Source organism: Phytophthora cinnamomi (assembly GCF_018691715.1).
Source record: "Phytophthora cinnamomi strain GKB4 chromosome Unknown Contig81, whole genome shotgun sequence".
NCBI classification, from domain to species: domain Eukaryota; phylum Oomycota; class Peronosporomycetes; order Peronosporales; family Peronosporaceae; genus Phytophthora; species Phytophthora cinnamomi.
Window position 1 is genome coordinate 1,231,132 of NW_027151014.1, and position 22,720 is coordinate 1,253,851.

General features: G+C 51.6%; 2 protein-coding genes across 2 annotated transcripts; both read right to left on the reverse strand.

Annotated features, from left to right (window-relative positions):
• Positions 1 to 6,416: 6,416 nt before the first annotated feature.
• On the reverse strand, positions 6,417 to 17,858 carry IUM83_12564 (Serine/threonine-protein kinase mph1; the record flags this gene model as incomplete). Its single annotated transcript, XM_067937196.1, has 3 exons — positions 6,417 to 11,402; positions 12,105 to 14,570; positions 15,462 to 17,858. 3 exons carry the CDS (start codon positions 17,856 to 17,858, stop codon positions 6,417 to 6,419), a joined length of 9,849 nt encoding a protein of 3,282 aa, XP_067785304.1.
• A 559-nt stretch (positions 17,859 to 18,417) lies between these two features.
• Positions 18,418 to 22,023, reverse strand: IUM83_12565 (Ankyrin repeat domain-containing protein 50; the record flags this gene model as incomplete). The annotated part of the gene is made up of 8 exons (XM_067937197.1): positions 18,418 to 19,119; positions 19,188 to 19,249; positions 19,311 to 19,403; positions 19,477 to 19,992; positions 20,066 to 20,696; positions 20,766 to 21,468; positions 21,574 to 21,807; positions 21,884 to 22,023. The coding sequence occupies 8 exons, from the start codon at positions 22,021 to 22,023 to the stop codon at positions 18,418 to 18,420; spliced, it is 3,081 nt and encodes a 1,026-aa protein (XP_067785305.1).
• Positions 22,024 to 22,720: the final 697 nt, after the last annotated feature.

Sequence of the window (22,720 nt, forward strand, 5' to 3'; positions counted from 1 at the left end):
TACGAGCGCTGCGATCATCGCTAGCGCCCGAACCCCCACGTGCTAAGAACTTAGCACGGAGCTCTTTGAGACTCTCGGGCACACGGAACGACGTGTACCCGTTCAGGTCGCGGTCGCTCAAGCGGACCGCGCCCGGGAAGCACTTCGTGCACTGAAAGCCCTCGGGCACAGCGCACGGCACATTAGCCTCCTCAGCAGCAACATGAAGTTGCTCCAGCTTTCCACGCTTCGAGTACGTCTCGAAGCGATCACGCGCTTGCTTAATCCGATCACGGTAAGCACTCGGTCTCTTGTTGAAGTTTTCAACAAAGGCGTTCCAACTTTGACAAAGTGCCTGCCATTCGGGCACTTTGCTGCGAGAAGATGTCTTCTTGCTTTGAAACCATCGGAGCTCATGAAAGAGTCCGATGTAGTAATCGCGCCTTTGATGCGTTTCCGCATCAAAGTGCAGCTCGGCAGCCACAGCGTCATCTTTGATGGCGCTGCATACGTACAGCGGTACCTCATTCGGAGGTACCGAGTTCCCATACCGGTCCGCAATCTCGGGCGCGGACGGCATCCACGGATCGCGCGCTGCAGGCGCAGCGCGCGGAGAGCCTTGAGCTTTGACATCACGCGCTGCAGCAGCAGGGCGCGGAGTACTGAGAGCCCCAGCGGAAGCGAGTGGGGTATCGCTCTCAGACGCGAACGCTTCGAACTCGAAGCGTCCGATTCGTCCCCTTCACGTGGGCGAATGTTCTTCGCATGAGGGTCGAGCGATTCGCTCGACACTGCGTCTTTGCGCTTAGAGGGTGAGTCCTCCTCGCCCTCCATATCTTCATCGTCGTCGTCGAAATCGACGACGTCGCCGTACTTCGCTTTCTGACGCTCGAAGTAGTCGTCGATGGAGAGATGACTCCCCACCGACTTCGAGGTCTTCTTCTGTGGCGCGCTCATCGTTGAATGAGCGCGGATTTCTTCTCCAAACGCCGAGAATTGACGAATGGTCAATTCCGAAGATTGACATGCGGAGACTCCGCGCGTCTAACCTTAAGGGGGGGGATGGTGTAACGGGGTTACACGTACAAGTGGCTGCAAGCCACTTGTGAATTTAACAGATAGGTTATCTGTTAAACGTTTTGGATACTTCCTCACATTGGTGTAAGACACACCGATGGATACATTGAAGTGGACCACCACAGTGAGTGGTCCACACATACCCAAAGATCCTATTGGTAGAAAGAAAGCAGCATCTTTCTACCAATCAGAGACATGCATATTAGCGGGGCTCTGACAGCCAGCCGCTGCCAACCCCTTCATAGATGATAAACAGTTTTTGGCAGATTTTAGAGGAAGATCAATTTACAAACAATACAGTTCTCATTTTATCTAATCTAAGTCACTTGGAATCCTTTCTTACTTAACTTATATTTGTGTATTCAAATATAATTAACCTAAGCAATTACTAAGTACTTACGCTTCCTGCGCAACGTGTAAGCTAAAGTAGTGAGTCAAGTTAGACCCACTACATCATCTACCTCTTGGAAAACAAGGAAAACATTCATGCAGCTTTTGGTCGAGGAACAGGAAAATCGAAGTGACGAAGTAAATGCCAAATGGGGTATTTTACGGCTGCTTAGTGCGTTTGAACTATTGCTAACGCGATGTGCCCATTCCTGACCAATTCCAGTAGATGGATCGAGTGCATGACTGGGGTAAATGTGGAAGTTATTCGATGCGGAGAACACACTCTCCTCTCTGATCAGACCCTTTTGAAATTGATGGGGTCCTCATTAGGCCAGCAATTGCTGAAGAAGCTGAGTCAAAAGCTACCAAAGAGCTCATTAATTGTTGGCATGCTCAAGTTATGTTCAAACTCACTGACTGTTCAGGAACTTCCGAGTGTGACACTGGAAAGTTTGTCGCCAGCTACGAAGGCGGCCGCCAACAATTAATATGGCCCCCGGATTCGATCTAGGTCAATCTTGCCCTGGAATGTGCATGGAGTAAAAGAGGGTGGACATTCTCTTATATCGCAGCACATTGAATATTTTTATTTTTCATGTATTCAAGAAACGCGGTTTAAAAATCGACATCAAGTCAATCGATTTAGCTACTTGGTGCAGCATAGTTTTGGAGGACGAATATTTATTTCGGATAGAAATGGTGCGGTACCGCAGACTACTTATCCAAGAAGTGGGGGTGTAGCAACCCTTACTCACGGATCTTGTCCTAGTATTGAAACTGCGGAGATTGTTTCTTCAGCAGCAATTCAGAATCGATACCTGCTGGTGAAGATGGACTGGGGAGAAACTATATGCTATATTCATAACATATATGCACCAAACGATGCAGCTTCGAGGAAGGCACTATTTGAACGACTTCCGACTGATTTTGATAATGACGGAGACAATACTCATGTGATCCATGTGATCTGTGGAGATTTTAATCTAGCTTTGGATCCGCGAGTTGATACGATCACTGCATGTTCTCGACCTGACTCCAGTAGGAATGCTTTGATATCATGGATGACAGACCTAAATGTGGTAGATGCATGGAGACTCCATCATCCAGACTCAACCATATTTTCGGGTCCAATTCCTCGTCGGAACCGGCTAGACTATATCTTTATTTCTGACGATTTGATATCATCAAGTTATCATGATTCTGGATACAAAGATTGGGAAGGTAGTGAGTGACCACAGAGCTCACCATGTTGAGCTCACATCGTGGCATCACCCCCTGGCCCGGGTTTTTGGCGACTTCCTGACTGGTTACTTCAGATACCACAACTCCGAGATGATATAAGGGAGGAAGCTAAAAAGGTCTTCCAGATTCTAAAAACCTTGGGGAACCCCGGAATTGTGTGGAAAACATGGATACAGCGAATGAAGAGCTACCTCAAGAAATGCCAGAATAATTTAAAATCAACTGAACGAGCTGAACTCACCCATGCTCGATAGCAATTGGAAGAATGTGCTTCGGCTGCTGCTCGAGATAGCGACAACGAGCAGATCTCATTAGATCTTTATTTTGCAAAGAAGAGATACGCGGAGTGTATGGCAGAATGGGAGGCGTTTCAAAGTACAGTTGGATTTGAACGCACGGTAACTGAATCAGAGAAAAGCTCGACGTTTTTCTTTCGCTCTCCACGTTTTGAACTACGACATACACCGTTGGATTCGATAATGCGCTCAGATGGAACAGTATCTAGCGACCCAGCAGACATTATTAGTGGCTTTCAACGTCATTGGGGGGAAATCCTCGGAGATTCTCGATACGCGCAAAATGAATCACAGCCAAATGAAATGCCCAACGACAATTACTGGACTCAATTGATCGTACACTTACAACGGAAGCAAAACAAATTCTTGATTCGGAGCTAACCGGGGAAGAAGTAGCTGATGCAATACGATCCATGCGTGGGCATTCTGCTCCGGGGCCCGATGGATTCACCACAGCCTTTTATAACATTGCTTCTGCGGTGTTTGGAAAAAAAAACTACGCATTATGTTTCGATATCAACTGCAACGGGGAGAACTTCTACCACACCAGAGGTATTCATCGGTGGTGCTCCTTTTCAAAAAGGGGGACCGTTCGAACCCTGGTAATTTTCGACCGATAACACTAATGTCCGTGGAAGTCAAGGCACTATCCAAAACACTGACAGAGAGACTAAAACCTTTCATGACATTGCTAGTTCATCCAGATCAAAAAGGTTTCATTCCTGGAAGATCCATTCATCACCAAGTAATGCTAGTTCGAGATCTTCAACATTTGGTAACTAGCCGAGAGGGGAAAGCTGTTGCTGCATTTCTTGATTTTGCCAAACCGTATGACCGCGTGAATAGAGACTATTTACTGAAAGTAATGGAGCGTCAAGGTTTTGGACCCAAGTTTTTAACATGGATAAAGTTCCTCTACAATCGGTCACAATGTTCATTAATGATAAATGGATGGGCGCAAGTTGCTCTAGAGCCCTCTCGAGGGGTTAAGCAAGGTGATACGTTATCACCTTTTCTTTTTGCTTTAGCTCTGGAACCTTTGGGAAATTTGATTCGTGCACAACGGCAATGGGGTGTTGCGGTTGATGAGGAGGTATCGATTCCCGTGGCCTTTTTCGCAGACGACACTGTGTTATTTTCAATGGATGTAACACATCTACAACGCCAATTGCGAATAGTTGACATGTATTGTGCTGGATCAGGCGCTAAACTTAACCCTGCCAAGAGTGTGATTATGAGTCTAAATAGGCATCACTCAGCACTCAACCTTGAACCGCTACATTCTGCAGAATGACGAGATCGTAAAATACCTTGGAATTCCGTTCGGAGATTTTGATACCTCCACCCAACTAGCCGAGACTTTGGATCAAACGTTAATGAATCGTCTTCGCTTGTGGAAGGGAAGGGCGCGTACTCTAATGGGGCGCCGGTTAATTGTTCAAGCGATGATAGTATCAATGATTTGGTACTTCACAACCACAGTTAATATCCCGGTTCGTTTTATTAATCGGTGGCAAGGTGTTGTGACCCCATACGTGCTGTACAATAGAGTGTCAACAAGATCCGGGGGAATAAACATAGTAAAAAAAGGAATGGCGATATTACCACGAGAAAAAGATGGAATGGGGTACCGGACATCGCAGTAATTGTCAAAAGACAGCGTTTTAAGATACTTCAACAATTTATACAGGCGCTGCAAACTCACAATGAAGATACAGACTCTGTGTGGTACCGTCCAATAACGGAAGTATTGTTCCAACGATACGGAGCATTTTCTCGGAAGTGGTCGGCTGAGTTTCTTATCCAGAACTCACCAAAACCGCCTGGTTGGAGGGCAACGAAGTTACCCATTTGGTGGCGTCAGCTATTAAAGGATTGGAACCGTTTAAAATGGCCTCACCGTTACACTTTACAGTACACGAGAGCAAAAGAGGTTCAATACGCGCTGTTTAGTCCAATATGGTGGAATATATCAACAACCTTTCAAGTTTTTCATCGACAAGAAGTGGCTCGTACACCTCTGGAAACAGGAACAAATAACTTTAGATTCATGTGCCGTGAACTAGCGCATAAACAACTTTGGTGTCTAGCTGACTTTCTGGATGAATGTCATCACTGGCCCACTGCTTACAGGTTTTCTGTAAGATTCGCACACTGGTACGGCCGATGCTAGGATCAAGAATTTTTGTGTCTGATATATTTACGCTATACCATCAAATGACTCAGTATTTCGTCGAGTGTTACCTCACCCAGAAGCTGGTGGAGTGAGTGCCGCCAACATTTGGAGTGATAACAGACAAAGGAACCAGAATTTTCCCGAACCTTCAGTTGACAGATTGGAACGAACTTCTACGACCTGCTAACGTGATAAGCACTCATCCACTGGAAGAGCTAGGTTGTTCAACAATACGAATTCATTCGACACTATCCCAGCACAATCTACTGCGCCGATGTCTTACTCCTGTAATCCATGACGTCATGCTTCGACTGTTTTTTTAGATCTGATTGTTGGTTCAAGGCTCTACTATCTCAAGTCACGCATTCCAAAAGTACAGGAATGTGTTCGGGAATCATGTGCAGCCATTGAAACAGTTGAACACTGTTTCTTCACATGCCCTGCAATACATGAAATGTGGGTGACTCTCTGGAATCCATGGAGAAACGCTTTCCGCACAGACTTATGCTGGCGACTTTTGCTTTTCCCACAACCACAAGACATCGAAGCGGGATGGAGACACCAACACAAGGTTTTACTAATATTATGGAGAGTTCATACAGCAATAGTTTTTCATTCAACTTGGCGATTACGCAATGAACTGCACTTTTATGAAACAGAAGATAATCAGCCAAATATTCAGAGATTGGTGACGTCATTTGGTAGACATTGCCAGTATATCTTCCAGCATCCCGATACGCTCAAGCTATCCAAACAGGCAGTTGCTGACGTGCTTAAACGACTAGGTTTTGATACGCCGACATCAATACGATTACCCACACCAAGCCAACCAATTTGGATCCCAAGATAAGACCAAATGGTTTACTGTAGCCAATCGGTCTACCTGTAGCTAGCAAAACGAAACGTCCGCTAATAGTTAATCAAATTTAATTCTACTTCTAATTCGCCAGTTTTTCACCGCCATTGAAGTCAACAGACAACGAATCACTCTTTAGCCGACGCGTCGACAACACTGTGTGCTCATCGAACCGCCTTGAGCACGAAATTGATGATTCATGCCCTACTTTATTCCTCTTCTGCTGAAGATACCACTACTCAGTATTTACTAAAGAACCTCGCCATTGGGGTAAAACTGACCTGCCTCGCGGCTGCAAGGTGCTCAAAGTAACAAAGTTGATGTATTACAGCAAACTCCGCACCGGCTACTAGTTACTACCTACTATTGAAACATAGCAGTAGCTTCCACTCGGTTTGCGTTAGCGCGTGAATTGGTTGTTGAGTTGAGCATCCGACACGAAGTGGCTTCCACCTCCACACCGCCAGCCTCCACCACTTTTGTACCAGTTGAAGCCCGCAGGGCATGGACAGATCCGACGAATCTTCTCCTGGATCGCCTGGGCGCGACGTCGCTCCTCCTCCAACCTGGCTTGATCGCGGGTACGTCGTAATTCGTCCAGGTGAGCTGCGTGGGCTGCTTTGGCAAGCTCCAGCTCTTCCCAGTCCCCATCGGACACTCCAGGGTCCCGCTTCTCCGTCGACTTCTCCTCGTCTTCATCTGGTTCTGGGTCTTCCTCGGCCTCTACCTCTAATGTCTCCTCTGCAATCGCCTCTTTCTCTTCTAGCTGTTCCTGAAATGATGCTTCTTCAGGCGGTTCCTCTTCCTGTGTCGCCTCAGAAAATGACTCTGGGGGTCGCGGTTGCTGCTCTTGAACTTTCAACATCGATGCACCCTTAACCAACGACGACTGCGAGAGTACTGGCCCGCTGGGTGGACGTCTTGCCGCTAGAACGATGTCACCTGCCATCACAGCGTCCTTGGCAGTGATCGTACGCACCTCCTCCGGTGAGTCGAACACTCGCTGTGCTCGACACTGCAACAGCTCTTTCCAAACTCGAACACCATCTCGACCATTACCAAATCCATCCAACACTTTCAATGCGGCGAAAGTCTGCTGCAGAGCTAATTCAGCGCTACTTTCCATCTTCATCTTCTCCTTCTCCGTCTTCGAGCGAAGGAAGGCCACGCCATCTTCCGGCTCCCAGTCTGGAAAGTCGATGAATCGCGTAAAGCGGCTTTTGAGTCCTGCGTTGCGATTGAGCATGATGTCCATGTCCTTCGGGTAGCCTGCAATCACGATCACCATGCCACTATACGACGGATCTGTCATCGCAGCCACAAGAGTTGTCATCGCTTCTTCTCCAAAGTGGCCTTTTCCCAGTTCGTACGCCTCGTCGATGAATAACAGTCCTCCTTTCGCCTCAACAAGTTTCTCCGTCACTTTCGCTTTCGTCTGACCCACGTACTCCCCCGTTAGATCCAACCCCGATGTTTCAACAAGCTTCGTGGTCCCCAGAGCACTCATCGCATGCAAAATTTGTGCCATCACGCGAGCCACCGTGGTTTTACCGGTACCAGGCGAGCCTCGGAAGACAAAGTGACCAATTTCAGGACGTTCTGAGCCTTCACGTTCCGCAACGGCCATCTCCATCTGCAAGCGTGAGAGCTGCTCTCTGATCTGGTCCATGCGGTACAGACCATCAAGCAACTTCATCGGATCCTCATCCGCTGCGACTCCCTTACCAGGAATACCAGACCCGAGTCGAGCAGCCAGGATGCTTTCGCCAGCCTTCTCTGCGTCACTTTCGGTAATGGTCCGCTCCTCTTCAGGCTCGTCAACCACCCGCTGAGCACGACACTGTAATATCTCCTTCCACATACGAACTGCATCGCGCCCGTTGCCGAAGTTCCCCAGCTTTTTCAGCTCCACAAACGTGTGCTGGAGCGATAGCACAGCCTCGCTTTCCACCTCGAAATTCTCAGCCTCGGCCTTCTCACTCAAGAACACCACCGCGTCTTGCGCCTCCCAGTCGGGGAAGTCAATGAACCGATTGAACCTGCTCTTTAGCCCAACGTTGCGGTCAAGCATTTGATCAATGTCCTTCGGGTAGCCAGCGATAATGATGACCATTCCAGCATAGGAAGGGTCCGTCATTGCAGCCACAAGAGTTGTCATCGCCTCTTCTCCATACTTCCCCTTGCCCAACTCGTACGCTTCGTCAATGAACAGCAACCCCCCTTTCGCTTCACCGAGTTTGTCTGTCACCTTTTTCTTCGTCTGGCCGACGTGCTCAGCGGTGAGGTCCAATCCTGATGTTTCCACAAGCTTCGTAGTGGCCAACACCCCCATCCCATGCAGAATTTCTGCCATAACGCGCGCAACCGTAGTTTTACCCGTACCGGGAGATCCACGGAAGACGAAATGACCAACTTCCGGTAGACCAGAGCCTTCACGGTCCGCGACGAGCATTTGATTTCGTAGTTGCGATAATTTCTCCTTAATCTCGTCCATGCGGTACAATTTGTTGAGTAGCTCGAGCGGGTCCTGTTGGCTTGACTCCTTCTCAGCACCTACGTCCTCCAATGTCAATACAGTCGTTCCGTTCACCATCGGTCGACTCACTGCCTTGCCCAACGCGTGCTTGATCAATTGTTCGACCGCACCGGCGTTGCCAAAGTTTGGCTGGGTCTTTTGAAGTGCTAACTGCTTCAACAAAGCCTCCGCCACGTCATACGGGCACGTCACGCTGCGCTTGGCGCAATTCCATTCCAAAATGTCGAGAAGTTCGTGCTCCGTGTAGTCCTCAAACTGGAAGGCGTGCTGCAGCGGAAAACGTCGAATCAGTCCTGGGTTCTGAGTGCGTAACATCTCCAGCATCTCGTTTTCGTACCCGATCAACAGTACCGCCAAATCGTCGCTTTCATCGCCCTGAACCTTCTCGACCAGCACGTCCAGCACCTGCTTGCCGTACATGTTGTTGTTCAGGTTGTAGGCTTCGTCAATAACGAGCACTTTGCCCTTCGACATCTCCAAAATCTGCGACGTCTTTGTTTGAGACTCACCGACGTGACTGCCGACAAAGTCACCCGCTGTCTTCTTCACAACTTCGCCATTGCTCAGGAAATGAAGTGCCTTTAGAATGCGCCCGTAATACCCCGCGCAAGTGGTTTTACCCGTTCCAGGGTTGCCCAAGAAGAGTCGATTGAGACATACTGGCACCGTCTCCTGCCCCTTGAGTTCTCGCTCGTAGTTTTCATCGCTGATTCGCACCAGCTTCTTCATCTCTTCCTTGACTTTGCGCCATCCAGTCTTCTCCTCGACTTCGTTCAGCACGGCTTGCAGCTTTGGGTTGGTAGATGGCCGATCGCCGAGCAAATCTATCGTCTGGAACTTCAGAGTATTATCGAAGTCCTCCCGTGCCATGGCCTCTTTGACCGCTTGCTCGAACAATTTGCGTACAGCGCGCGCGTTGCCGAAACCTTTGCGTCCTGCAGCCTTGACAAGCCGACGGAAGGCTACCTTCGCGATAGCACTCTCGTACTCCCACCCACGGTCTCGAGCCATGCCGTCCCACACAGCCTCCAAGTCACGTGCATCAAAGTCTTCGAACGTGACTTCTTCGAAACGAGACGAGAGGCCATCGTTGTAGGCGTACAATTTCTTCTGGATGTCATCTTCATAGCCTGCGAGGATGATCGACAAGTCGTCTCGTTTGTCTTCGGCTGCTGTCAATAACTCGGCGACGATGGGTCTGCCTTTGAAATCTCCAGCGGGATCCAACTCGTACGCTTCATCGATGAACAAGACACCGCCAGCCGCTTTCTTCAATTTCGAACGGAATTCATCAGCTCCATCGTCTTTTAATTGTTGGGCAGTGCATTCCATGCAGGTGTTAGCTCGTCGGATGTTTGAGTCTTTCAACACATCCGCAAACAGCCGAGCGACCGTCGTTTTACCAGTTCCAGGGTTGCCCACGAAGCAATAATTAAACGGCATTGAGTTCTTCTTCCGTTGCGTGGCAGAAAGCTGCTGCAATATCATCGCGTTCTTGAATAAGTTTACGGCCGCTTGTTTCACCTTCTTCAGACCCACCAGCTTAAGCAAATCATCCATCGCCTGCGACCGACATCCGTATTGGGACTTCAAAGACTCCCACTTGTCCTCAACTGAGACTGGACCAGAAATGATAGCGCTAGTCGTATTAGCGGAGCTGGTTAGTGTCTTCACGTGGGCCACTTCCGCACCACTCAACCATACTGCGCTTGCTTCTAGATACAACTTGGCGAAAATCTCAGCCAGTTTCCTGTGGATGTCCGACGACGAGGCTTGGCGTAGCCGAGCAGCAAGCCGTGCAATAGCAACGATAACGAGTGGGTGTGCGTAGCCACTGCCTCCTTCAGCGCAGATTGTAGCCACGTATTCCTCCAACTTCGCGCGTGCTTCAGCAGTATCCTGTTTTCGTACGGCCATCATCTCCATCGCCATGAACAAGTTTCCATCCTCCTTTAACTTCCCTTGTCCCTGCACATTTTTCAGGTAGTTGATCCCACCAAAAGGATTCTTGGATAGCTGATCCTTGGAGGTTGATAATTTCGCCGGAACGAAATTCAACTTTGAAGCGAGAGTCTTCTCCATACGCTGTGGAATGGCTTCCGCTGCTCCTGTAGACAGTGATGTGCCATCCCATGGAAACCACACATTTAGTTCCCCGAAGAGCGGACTCACGGATCCAGTCAGCACTCGCAGTTTATCCAACTCTTCAACTGACAAAATGGAAGGCGCCTGCGTAGATGCCGCAGCCTTCTCTTCGTCTGCAGTTGACGTGGCGTTCGGCTTCTTGAACGTAATTTTCAGCGGCGGTTGTTCGACTTGGGATTTCTCAGGTAAATTCTGCAAGATAACTTCCCGATTCGCGTCCGTGATGTCGACACGATGGATAGGGAACATCGCATAAGGAGACCAAACTACCCAACTACCACCTTCCTTACCAGATTTCGCATCACGATAGAACGCATCGTAGTCATGAGACGTTTGCCGATGTACCCAATCCCTCAATTTGGCACCCTTTTTGCCTTTGTTCTTGGGGAAGTCAACGGGGTTCTTCAGATACTTCACCATAAAAAGATGGCCAAAGAGGACACTTGCTTTACCCGTACCGACAACGCGGTTCAAGTTCCCTTGAGTTGCCTCGTAAACTTCCATCCCGATAAATTGTTGGTTCCCGAAGTCCTTCAACTCAAATTTGTCAATATGTTGCGTTTGCAATTTCCGGTTTAGGACGACAAACACGGGAAACTCCACGGGCGAGAAGAGAGCATTCGACCACGTCGCGTTCGAATCCTGGCCACCCTTGAATCTCTCCAACACTTTCCTTTTCCGAACGAGGAAGTCGCGCTTACTAGGCTGACTCATGGTGATATGCGTCACTCCATTAATGTCAGGTAAAATTCGCGCTGCTTCTGGCGCCCACAAATTGAGCTTCTTGTCGCTCAATATACTCTGGGTGTCTTTGATCAACGCATCTAACCGGGTCGCTGAGCATTGAGGGCAGTCGGACGGAAGGCCTCTACTACACAGCCGTAACACGTACGAATGTCCAGCTGGGCAAATCCACTCCGTTTCGTTCGCACACTGGACTGTGTCCGCCGACACTTTGCACGGGACTGGGACTTTGTTGCCGCAGGTGGAAAAGTTCCAACAGGGCTTCTCGACAGATTCCTGGCAGCTCACACTCTCCAGGTTATCGGAACATTTCATCGCAAGTTCGTGTCCGCAGGGCAATGTCTTCAACACACGAATAGTGCAAGGATTTGGCGTTTGCTTTCCTTGAAGAACCTTGAACGCGTCGCAGCACTTCATCTCAATATCGTGTCCGCACGTAGTGGTCCGACGGAAGCGCACAGGAGCGACGCAATCCTTTAAAATGGATCTCAGTAGTGTTGGTCGTGCTCTAGGCACTGACAATGTATCCACCACCACGTTATCCTCAAGCAACAGCTTCGTCGATTCAGTCTGAACTTGCCATGGTTGCCATGCACTCAAATGCGTCCTCAAATGACACGAAAGACGCACTACATGGCCGCAAACGGGTAGCTCTGCACTCACCAATTCTTCACAAGCCGCTGTCACGTGTCGAGCCTTGCTACATTTCATCTTGGCCTTGTGTCCACAGGTTCGTACATACGTCACTTCGTGGCTGCACTGAACATTGAGCCCGTAGCTGCGGAAGTTGCTGGAGTCTCCTTCGTTTACAACCTCCAACGGATCGATATCGTCGATGAAGCTCGAGTACTGTGCCACCTTCTCATAAAGCCGCTCCTTCTCGAAGCAAGTAGTGGCGCACTCGTGACCACACTCGGGATTCGCCACCACCACGGGCTCTAGGCATCGAGAAGGACTTTGAGCCAGCTCGAACGCTCTCTCACATCTCACCTGTTCGTGGTGGCCACATCGGCGCTGGAACTTCACCGTTTGCTTGCAAAAGTGATCTTTTGGTCCGTACGACTCGCCCTCTTGGACAAAGTCAAGCGTTGTGTTCGCTTCGCCAGTCCATTGCTTGAGGTTTTCTGCTATCGGACACGACACAACCACTTCATGTCCGCATCGAGGCAACGCCAACTTAACTTTCTCCTTGCATGTCAGTCGGCGTACTTGGCTGACGTAGTCCTGGCGATCGTGGCAGGATAAGCACACAGTGTGCTGACAGGGCGGAGTATACTCGACTTTTTCCGAGCACGGAGGGGCTAAACCCTTCGAGTACCGATCGAATTCGCTGCACGTGCACTGCAGAATATGCTTGCACTCATCGTAAACGTACGGCACGATGGCGGTCTTGGTGCACACAGGCCATGAGTCACGTCCCGCCACAATTTCACTGTGTGCGTGGCACTTCATCTTCTGGTCGTGGCCACAGGGTAAGCTCACTTCCACTTGAATATCGCATTGGTACTTCTTCAGAGCCTTGTCAATAGACATCTGGCCAGCGGAAGCTGCGACAGCGGAGCATTTCAGCACTCGCGGGTGGCGCCTGCAAGGTGACTCCACTTCCACTGCACAGCGCTTGTTGTGCTGATCGACTTGCGGCCAGTGGCACATCAAGCTGCACTGGTGAGAGCACGACAACTTTGCAGAGCACACCACCGTGCAAAAGCCGAGCTTCAGGTCTCGATCCTCCTTTGCGAGCTTCACAGATGCCCGATGTTCGGGACAGCAGATCGGGAGCGCTTTCCCGATACGAGGTCCGGTGTATGTTGTGCAGTCAGTTTTTTCAGTGTTGTCGGACCCAGCCTCACCCTCCAACAGTGCCAACGTTTTCTGCCAGTGCGCAGTCTCGCCAAAGTACTCGACGTTCCCGACAACGTACATCCCGAGCCGTGCACGACTCAGCAGGACAATCATCCGGTTCTGGAGCTTCACGAACGGCGTCCGAGACTTCCCATCGATAACCAGCGAGATAATGACGACGTCCGCTTCGTCGCCTTGGAAACGATCCACAGTAGACAGAAAGCACGAAGGAATAGGCTTAGGATCCCGTCCTGTTGACATAGTCCTCAGCCCGTAAGTTGTCATCAACATCTTCCGCATCAACATCAACTGGCCTTTATACGGTGTGAGCACAGCGATGGACTTCGCGGGGACACCGCAGTGCACCAGATACTGCACCAGTTTGCACGTCATGTTTGCTTCCTGGTTGTTCACGCGAGACAAACCAACAGAAGCTCGTTGCTGAGCACCAGTGTGCGTCCAGAAGAAAATATGAGGCGATACGCCAGGAACTTCGCGGCCACCTCCCTCACAAGCATCGAGAAGGGGATGCGCGTTTTTGCTTGATCCACCGATGAGTTTCGTGCCGCAGACTTTGTGGTCTTCGATTGTGGTAATATCGTCGTAGAAGTTGCGAGTGAGGTCGCAAATGTTTTTGCGCATTCGACGCTGAATTGAGAGAACCGACGACGGGACTTCGTTCCCCTGTGGAGCGTTGATCAGCCTCTCAAACATCGAGATGTTGACCTTGTTCACTCGTTCAAAGTCGATCCGCCCCATGACGGACGGCTGAAGTTGCATGTGATCGCCAATCATCTCCAGCTTTCGGGTGGACGAGCTGAAGCACGAAAAAAGCAGTGGCTCCATCACTTCAGACGCCTCCTCCACCAAAATCGCGAACGGATTTGTAGTGCGAATCGCCTCCAATCGTGATACGCAACCAGTTATAGTGCCCCCGATAACCGCTTTGCCTTCATATACTCGAGAATTCGCCAGCAGAACTTGACGCTGGTGCTCAACTTTCAGGTTTTCGATGTTTTTTGCGAGTTCGTGCTGTAGCTTCGCGTTGATCTCACCCCACAGGTTCAAAACCGAGGACAGGGCGTTCCACCGCTCTTCCAGCGTCATATCCCAATGCCATTCTGGAGGCAATATCAAGGATTGATCGGGTGTCGTCCATGGATTCTGCTCTTCTTCTTCGTTCTCGTCAGCAACTTCGACAACTTCCTGGACCTCGTCGTCTACCTCCAGCACATCGCGCATGTGCTGAAGATGCTCCGATTCTTCGACTTCGTCCTCGTTATCGTACTGAACAGCATCGACAAAGTCCTCAATGTCACTATCCGAGCTCATCAGATCGTCATCCTGTGCTTTCGCTTCAACTGCATCCGATTCTTGGGCTTCGGGATTGGGTTCATCAGCTTTAGGTGACTGCGTGGATCCATCACCTGGCGATTCTACTGTCGCTAACTCATCTTTATGGGCAGGGGTTTCCAAAGTGGCTAATGCCTCAACTTTAGTTTCGCTGCTGGGCAGCACGACCTCCCGAAATTTCGCAGGGAGTTGGTTACTACGACCGACGTGGTCCCTGCAGAAATTGGAGCCTGATAGCGGATAACTTTTACACGGTTTGCCCTTCCTCGTCAGCGACTGGCATTTGTTGGAACTTGTTTGAGCCGCGCGAGTCGCTCTGGCTACAGCTTCGGCGTGGTGTTTACCGCAGTACTGGCCTGTTGTAGCAATATCACTGCAACCCTCGCCACGCTTCGATGTCCACTTGCAGTATAAATCTTCAGCGTGCGCCTGGCAGTAAGACGCGTTGGGCTCTGCAACTTCCGAGCACATTCCATCCATCCCCCAACAAAGCGGGTGTTGTTCGCAAGTGTTTCGAGGTGGCTCCTCCACAGCTTCTTGCGCGAGTTCGCCTCGAGCCAGACACACGAAGCACGCGTGGTCTTCACAAAAATGCTGGACCTCATCGAGTCTGCAGCTCTTGCACTTCTCGGTTGAGCACAAGTGACACTTGCAGTACAGTCGTTTGTGATCAACGCTGTCCAGGCAAAACGTTTTTCCATCCGTGGTGAACTTGCACGAATGCTCTTGGCAATAGTTACTGCCCTCGGTACACACGTGTAGGCATGGCTCTGGGTAAGCACACGCTGGTAGCGGACAAAATCCCAAGATCCATTGGTACAATACCTCCTGTGGATCGATATCAGGATCATAGTGCTTGATACCCTTGCGTAACCGCGCGATGTCTACGGATGTCAACATCAGCTCATTCTTGAGCACAAATTCTAGGACCTCGACTGGGTCAATGTCTGCACCTCGTTTTACAGTTCCTTCGTCACCCGAATCCTCGGTAGTTTCGTCTGTAGGTGCAGGCATCTTTTCTTCAGCATCATCGGACAGCAAGGTTTTGCCTGCGTCGCTCGTGCCGCCATTCTTTGACAGCGTCCAAAGTGTCGCCACAGCTTTCGACAGTGCAGGAACTCCTGCCATCACGGTCTTCCGCTCGTCGACACTCAGCGTTTTGGTTCGGCCTGCAAGAGCAGTCTGCGCCTCAAAAATCGGAGCGAAGCAGTCTCGAAACTTGTGCCACTGGTCTCGTAAATCCTGGCAGCTCTCGATGCGGTTGGAGGCTTCACGGACACTTGGGTCCGAATGGGCGACATTGCGTTCACGATACTGCTCCAGCTCAGGCTCAGTGCACCCGCCGCCAATGCGGACAAGCTGCTTAAAACCGTTCCCTAAGTAATATCTCCCGAAGCACATAGCGTTGCCCGGCATGTGATCCAACACAGGCTCCGAGCGAACTAAGTCTAACAGAAATTCGTCGATGGCGTGGTTCTTGTACGACAGGACCAGGATAGGAGGGTCGCCGACTTCACGGTTCTTCTTCTTCCAGAGGTTCCGAACAACTAGCAAAGCTCGCACTATCACGACACCCAAGTAAGACTTGCCTGTGCCAGGGGGGCCTTGAGTGCAATGCACCGGGTACATCATCGCCTCTGCGAAGCTCTTCAATTGGCCTGGATCGAGCGTCGCGCTATTCACCAGATTCAGCAACGATCGTTCCAAACTACTACGCAGCGCTGCATCTCGACGAATGTCGACAATCGGATCCAGCAGCGAGAACTGGATCACCTTCCGAATCAACTCACGCGTGGGCGCACTAAAATCTGAAACCACAGTCGTATCAACGGCGTCAACTCCGTCCTCGCCTTCGTCTTCGTAGTTGCCACTGTCGGATCGATTTCTTCCGAATACCACCGCTTCTTCAGACAAGTTCAATAGTGCACCGTCCTGGAACGGGACCGGCAGCTGGCGTTGTTTTTCCAGAGCTATCAAAACAGGGACAAACTCCGGCACAAACGTTTGGCAATCGATAATTGCCACAGCATCTCCCACCGACGGATTGTGTGTCATGAATGTGTTTCCTGGTTCATCCAGATACTGCAGCAGACGCAACGTCAGACACCCCTTCTCACGAGCCTTGAACTCGTCGAAACTCTTGCCCTGGAAAGTGATCTCCGCCCAGTAAATCTCGTCCGTAGCTCGCAACGATGCCTCGCGGTTGGCAAGTCTCACAATTCCGATCAAATTGGGACTCGAAAGCCGCTTGGTTGTACGCCAGTGAATTGGTTTCAGCGGAGGTCGACGTGATGCAAACTGCTCGATGGAAATGGTGCCGTCGTACTTGACGCTGGAGATGCATCCGTCGTAGATGTGCGTCGACGCGTACTTGGACGGCGGTCCTCGAAGTCGCTGCTGGTATTCTCCGGCACAGTTGCTGCAATAGCCTCTCGTGTGCAGCCTGTGAGCACACAGGAACGTGGCGTAGCGATCGCACTGCGAGTTCTTGCAATTCAACAGCTTCTCCTTCCCGGGAAAAGGCCACAGCGGCTGATCGCACACTTTTTCTCCCATCTTCACCGTGCAGTGCGGCAAAAGCGCGTTGTTCCCTTCGACAAAAGTCATGCCGATCCACAATTTCACGATCGTCGTGAAATACTCGTCAGTGTTCTCATACACTCTACCTTCATTGGTGCGAGGTCGCTGCAGCTTCGGCAGCAACGTCGGCTGGAAATTCCGGTAGTTCGCCAACCACGCCACGGTTGGGTGTCTCCAGTCCGGTAGAGCAGTCTCCTTCACCTCCATCTCGGCCACCTCCTGTACTTTCACCTTGATGGTCCATGGCGCCTCCATTTTGGTCAGCAACTCGGCCAACCGACCACGAACGGGACGGTGGGTTTTCAACCGAATACTCAGACTACTATCCGCCTGAGCGATCATCTCGTCCAGCGTCTCCTTGACGTCGTCTCTCTTCAGGTTCCACGTGAACTTCAGCAGTCGAGTGACGACGCGTTCTACCAGTTCTACCCCCTCCAGGGTTTCATCATTACCGTCAAAAGACGAATCACTCCCTGTCAACTGGCTCAGTAGTGCACTCACCGCCTTGCTGATAGCAGGAAGTGGGGGCGGGTCAATGGACGCTGAGAACGGCAGTCGCGCCAGGGCGGAGAGCAGCACCTTGACCGCGTCCACTGGGAGACTCTCAACGCCTTGCCAGCAGCTGATCCAGGCCTTGCTCATGTACTCGATGGTTTTCTTGAGCTTGTGGTTCGGACAGTCCTTAAGAACTGACCGAATGAACTGAAGGTTCGAAGGGTTTAAAGGAAGTCTAGGGGGTCGATAGCCGCCGGATCTTGGTGCTTGACCAAAGGATTGCTGGCGTCCGTGGTCGCCTTGGTTTCGGCTGTCTTGACCTCTTCCTCGACCGCCACCTTGGTTTCGGTTGTCGAACCCTCTTCCCCTCCCTCTTCCACTTGGTTGTCTTCCGCCGCGACGGCCACCTCGACCGCCGTCACGACCTCGAACCATGGTTCAGTTTTTTTTTTCTTCTTCTTCTTTCGTACTCTGCTTTGCTCTCGTGATCCGCGCTCGACGAGGAAAATTCCGAAGTGAGGAGGAAGTTGAGCGATCTGGGGCACATTCCATCACGGGTTTGACAATACACACGGTTAGAGCAAGACCACAGTTTAGATCGGGACTACCTTCTGAGTTCGCCAGATCAAACGGTAGTACAGGACAACTTCAACTTGGGGTCTGTCTTCTTGGCACGGTTATCTGTTTCTCTGTCCATTGTGTACAACTAGAACCACATGGACGAGTTCTCTCTGCGGGTGGAGAGCATGCGCGTCTGGCGAGTTTGACGGCGGCTATTGCGGATGATCTCCATGGTCACGATGGCTTTCTGCAAGAATTCAGGAACTTGGATGGTCTTGTCGGCGGCGCGCAGCAAGGGTGGGAAGCCGAGCTTCTTGGCCACCAAGTTGCCTAGAAGGCGAGCGCAACGCCCGTTGCCGTCGTGGAACGGGTGGATGTAGAACACGAGCACTGCGAACGCGTAGTACGCGCACAGCAGAGGGCGGTTCTCCCACCGACTGGTATCGTTGAGTGTATTGATCAGGTTGTTCAACGCATCTTCGATCTCTCCGGCGGGGATGAACACGCGGTAGATTCGGGGCGACGCATACCCGACAGCCAAATCTGTGCGGAGGACGCCGGCCTGTCCACTTGATGCTGGGAGCAGACACTGGTGCAGCGAGAAGAGCTGTTCGCGCGTGATCACGCACGAGGTGTCGTGCATGATGTCGTTGATGACATCCAGCAGTTGCTTGCGCGGGTTCTCTGCCGTCGAGCTTCTGCGTGTGACTGGGGCGTCGTGAGCAGAACCGATTGCGTCGTACAAGTCGCTGGACGTGAATGTGGCAGGTTTCGCTCCGTCGCAACAATCTGCAAGTTCGGCTTTCCGCTCGAAGGCATCGTACTCACCCTCCAGTTTCTCCAGCAGCTACATACAGCAGGGCAACGGTCAGAATACATGCCGTGGCTCAAGAAGCGAAGAGGTTGGTGGCGAACCTGTTCAATTTGACGGTACACGGGGGACTTCGGATTCTCTGCGTGACCAAAGAGCCGCTCTCCTGCAACAGAATGGTTCGGTGAGCTCGACACCAATGCAAAGTGTTTGATATTGACACTTACCGTGTGGAGACTTCGAGGTTTTCGTGTGGAAGGGGGTTGCTCTTGGTGGAGGGGGAGTTGGCGGAATTGGCGTTCGGCCGGGGTGAATGTGTCCTACGATATCGTTCAAGACCCGCAATTAATGCCACGATCATCCACGATATGACAGGATCTCGAAACGACTTACCTGGAACGTTGTATTTGCATAGGACGCAATCCGGAGCAGAAGCTGGCGCAGGTTCAGGTGTTGCCGTCTCGGGAGTCTCGTCGACCTCCATTTCGTCCGTGTTGCTGGAGCTGTCCTCGATATCCTCGCCCTCAGCCTGCTCCTTCAGATATCTCTCCACCTTGTGGGATAACTCGTGCACGTCAGTGAACAGTTCCGCCTCTGTGGGGCTAACGGTATACAAGTACTGGAGGTAGTACTTCAGGTGTCCTAGCAAAGTCCATTTCGTGCGGATCTTGCCGTTGCATTCCTCGATAACATGCTTGAGAGACGAGTCCTCACTTTGCCCATGGGGTTCGCCATGACCGTGCTCGCGCAGTGCGTCGTTGAAGAGACCATTGCGCAGTAACAGCACCAAAGAGCGCAAAATCGGAACCACAGCCGCGTGGTCCTCGCTGCTCATCGAGGTGGCCAACGTATCCACCATGTCGAACAAACCCCATTCCAGAGCAAGCGGGGTTGTATCGCAAACATTTACTGTATCGTCAAAAAGAATACAGTTAAGAGTAATGAAACCCCACCAAGAAGATAAATCGACAGTACAACGTACAGTCTTCGCGGAGAATCGACGAGTCCGTTAGTTCTCCATTCGCGGTGATGGCATTGTCCAGCGTTTGGCAGTACTGGAATCGAGGAATTCTTCCAGTACCGATGTTCGACGAGGCCGCACTCTGTAGGTCCTGACGAAGCGTGGACAGAATCATCACCGATCTAACAACCCGCTGGATGCGCTGCAACTCGTGCTGGTCTTCGGGCTTTGCGCGGTCCGAGTACCACGACAGCACTGCAACCGTCGACATTTTGCAGATCATCGGGACCGACACAATGGTTTGGATTCCTGCTCGCCGAGCGTGAGGCAGCAGGAAAAACTGCGACTGCTGTGCTGCGTGCAGGTCGAGCCACTCTGGGTGCTGCCCACTGAAGACATTTCCGATGTGGCCTTGACCAGGGTCGATCATGACCATGGACGACACTTTCCGGTACTTTTGAATAGCGTCGCTCCACAGTGCAGCTGTATCAATCGGGCGGTTTTTCGCCGCTCGGGGCGACAAAACCGCAGTCGATTTATGCTGACGCTGTACTGAAGAATTGTTCTTCTGCCAGATGCTGTGCGTGATCAAGATGCAGTTGCCGTCGTCGTCCAACACCGGACAATGCACTTGACCCATCAACCACGGATCCTAAAAACAGTAAAAAAAAAAAAAAAACATTAGCACTAAAACAAGAGAATAACAAGTCAAAAAACATACCCGCGTGATCACTCGAAGAGTAAATTCCAGAGCTCCAGCCAATGTCGCGTTGTCAATGTGGTCGACAGCTACCGTCGCTCGGAACCCGCTCTCCGTGGCGTGATTGGCGATTAAAAACTTGGCCAGTTCATTGTGGGCGAAGTCCACCGCATCCGACAGCGGCGAGGACCCCCACCGATCCAACAAGTTGACGTTGGCTCCACAGTCGACCAAGTACTTGGCGATCTGCAGGTGTCCCTCTGCACTGGCCACGTGCAGCAGCGTCCGGAGATCGTAATCTTCCATATCAGGTCGCACGAGCTCGGGCACCAGCTGCTTCAGTTTCTCCATGTCGCCCTGCTTGGTGGCCCTGAAGGCAAGCGCAGTGTTGTGCTCGTCCTCGCTGCCCTTCGCCTGGCGACTCACCAGCTTCTTCTTCTGGTGCACACGCAGCATCTCCGCGATGGCGAACTGCTGCTTCTCCAGCGCGATGCTGATGGGCGAGCGGCCACGTGCGTCCACCACGTTGGTGTTCACCCCGGCCGAGAGCAGCAACTCAATGACGCCGAGTTGTCCGTTTTCCACCGCAACATGCAGCGACGTGCGCCCCAGCTCGTCCGTCACGTTGACGCCCATGCCCCCGAGCCACGAGCGCTTGACGTTCTCAGTGTTGCCCTCCTGCACGGCGCGGAAGAAGGCGGCCACGTCGGGGCTGGACCGGCTCCTAGTAACGGCAACACGTACATACACATATCAGATCGGCCGTCGACTTGAAGTTTCCCCTAGCTTGATGACTGCCTGACACGACTAAAATGGCTACGTTACTCACCGGCGCATCCCCTCGGTGGTCGTCACGTTGCCCTCGAACAGCGAGAGCTTCCTGCTGTGGACCGGGTAGTGCTCGCGCTCCAGGAGGCGTAGAATGGCCACGTTCTTGCTCTCCACGGCGCAGTCGATGGGGGAGCGCCCCCAGCGGTCCAGCGCCTCGGCGTTGGCCCCGCACTGCAGCAGGTAGTCCACCATCTCCAACTGCTCGTCGCTCACGGCGATGTGTAGTGGCGTTCTACGCGGCAACTCGACGGGTTAGGAATTTGGTAGAATTGCTCTACTGATCAAGGCTGTTCTACTCGGAATTCTACCGTTTGTCGTAGTCGGCGGAGTTCACGTCCGCGCCGTGCTCCTCGCGCAGACGCCGCATGGCCTCCAGGTTGCCCTCCGACGCGGCCCAGCACATGGCCGTCGAGTGCGAGGCCCCGCCCAGACTCGCGCTGGCCTCCATGCTGCAGACTTGGGGCAGTATGCGTCGCTTGAAATGTGGCGTGGGATTGGCAAATCCTCCAGAAGTGGTGGTTTGAGGTATGGTATTGGTTTGAAGAGGGTACAACTTCAAGTTGCCGCATCGTGCATTTCGGTGCTGAGACTATGGATGTACGGGTGGTCTGGGCTCATAGCCTTCATGCAATCTGTGCAACGTAGTTCTGTAGTCGTTAGGGATGTACTGTAGCAATGGGCTACGCGCGCGTCCGCACAATATCCTCGCTCCTTTTCGGTGACACGCTCGATTCCTGTTGACAACACGCTGTTGTGGTTGTCAAGAACTGCGACCTGCTACTGCGTAGCTCACCGCCCTGCGTCGCAGCTCCTCAATCAAAGCCGTAGCGGGAGCGCCTGCAGCTTTCAGCCTTAGCCTCTAAGTCTGGGGGAGAAGCCGTAGCTGTACAAGCATCTGCACGAATTGCGCGCGGTGATGTGAACTGCGCCCTGCCATTCAGTAGCCCCACCTCCGTGGACACCGCTTGCATAGCTTGTGAGTACCACGCCGGCCACGCAGGTTCGCTCCCAGCTCAGCTCGGCCCCCACGATGTGCAGGCAGAGGTTCGTAGTAACAGCAATATATGAACTATAGTAATACAATATTAATATAATACATATAGCATCAACAAATTCATATTTGAAATATAATATTGATATATATA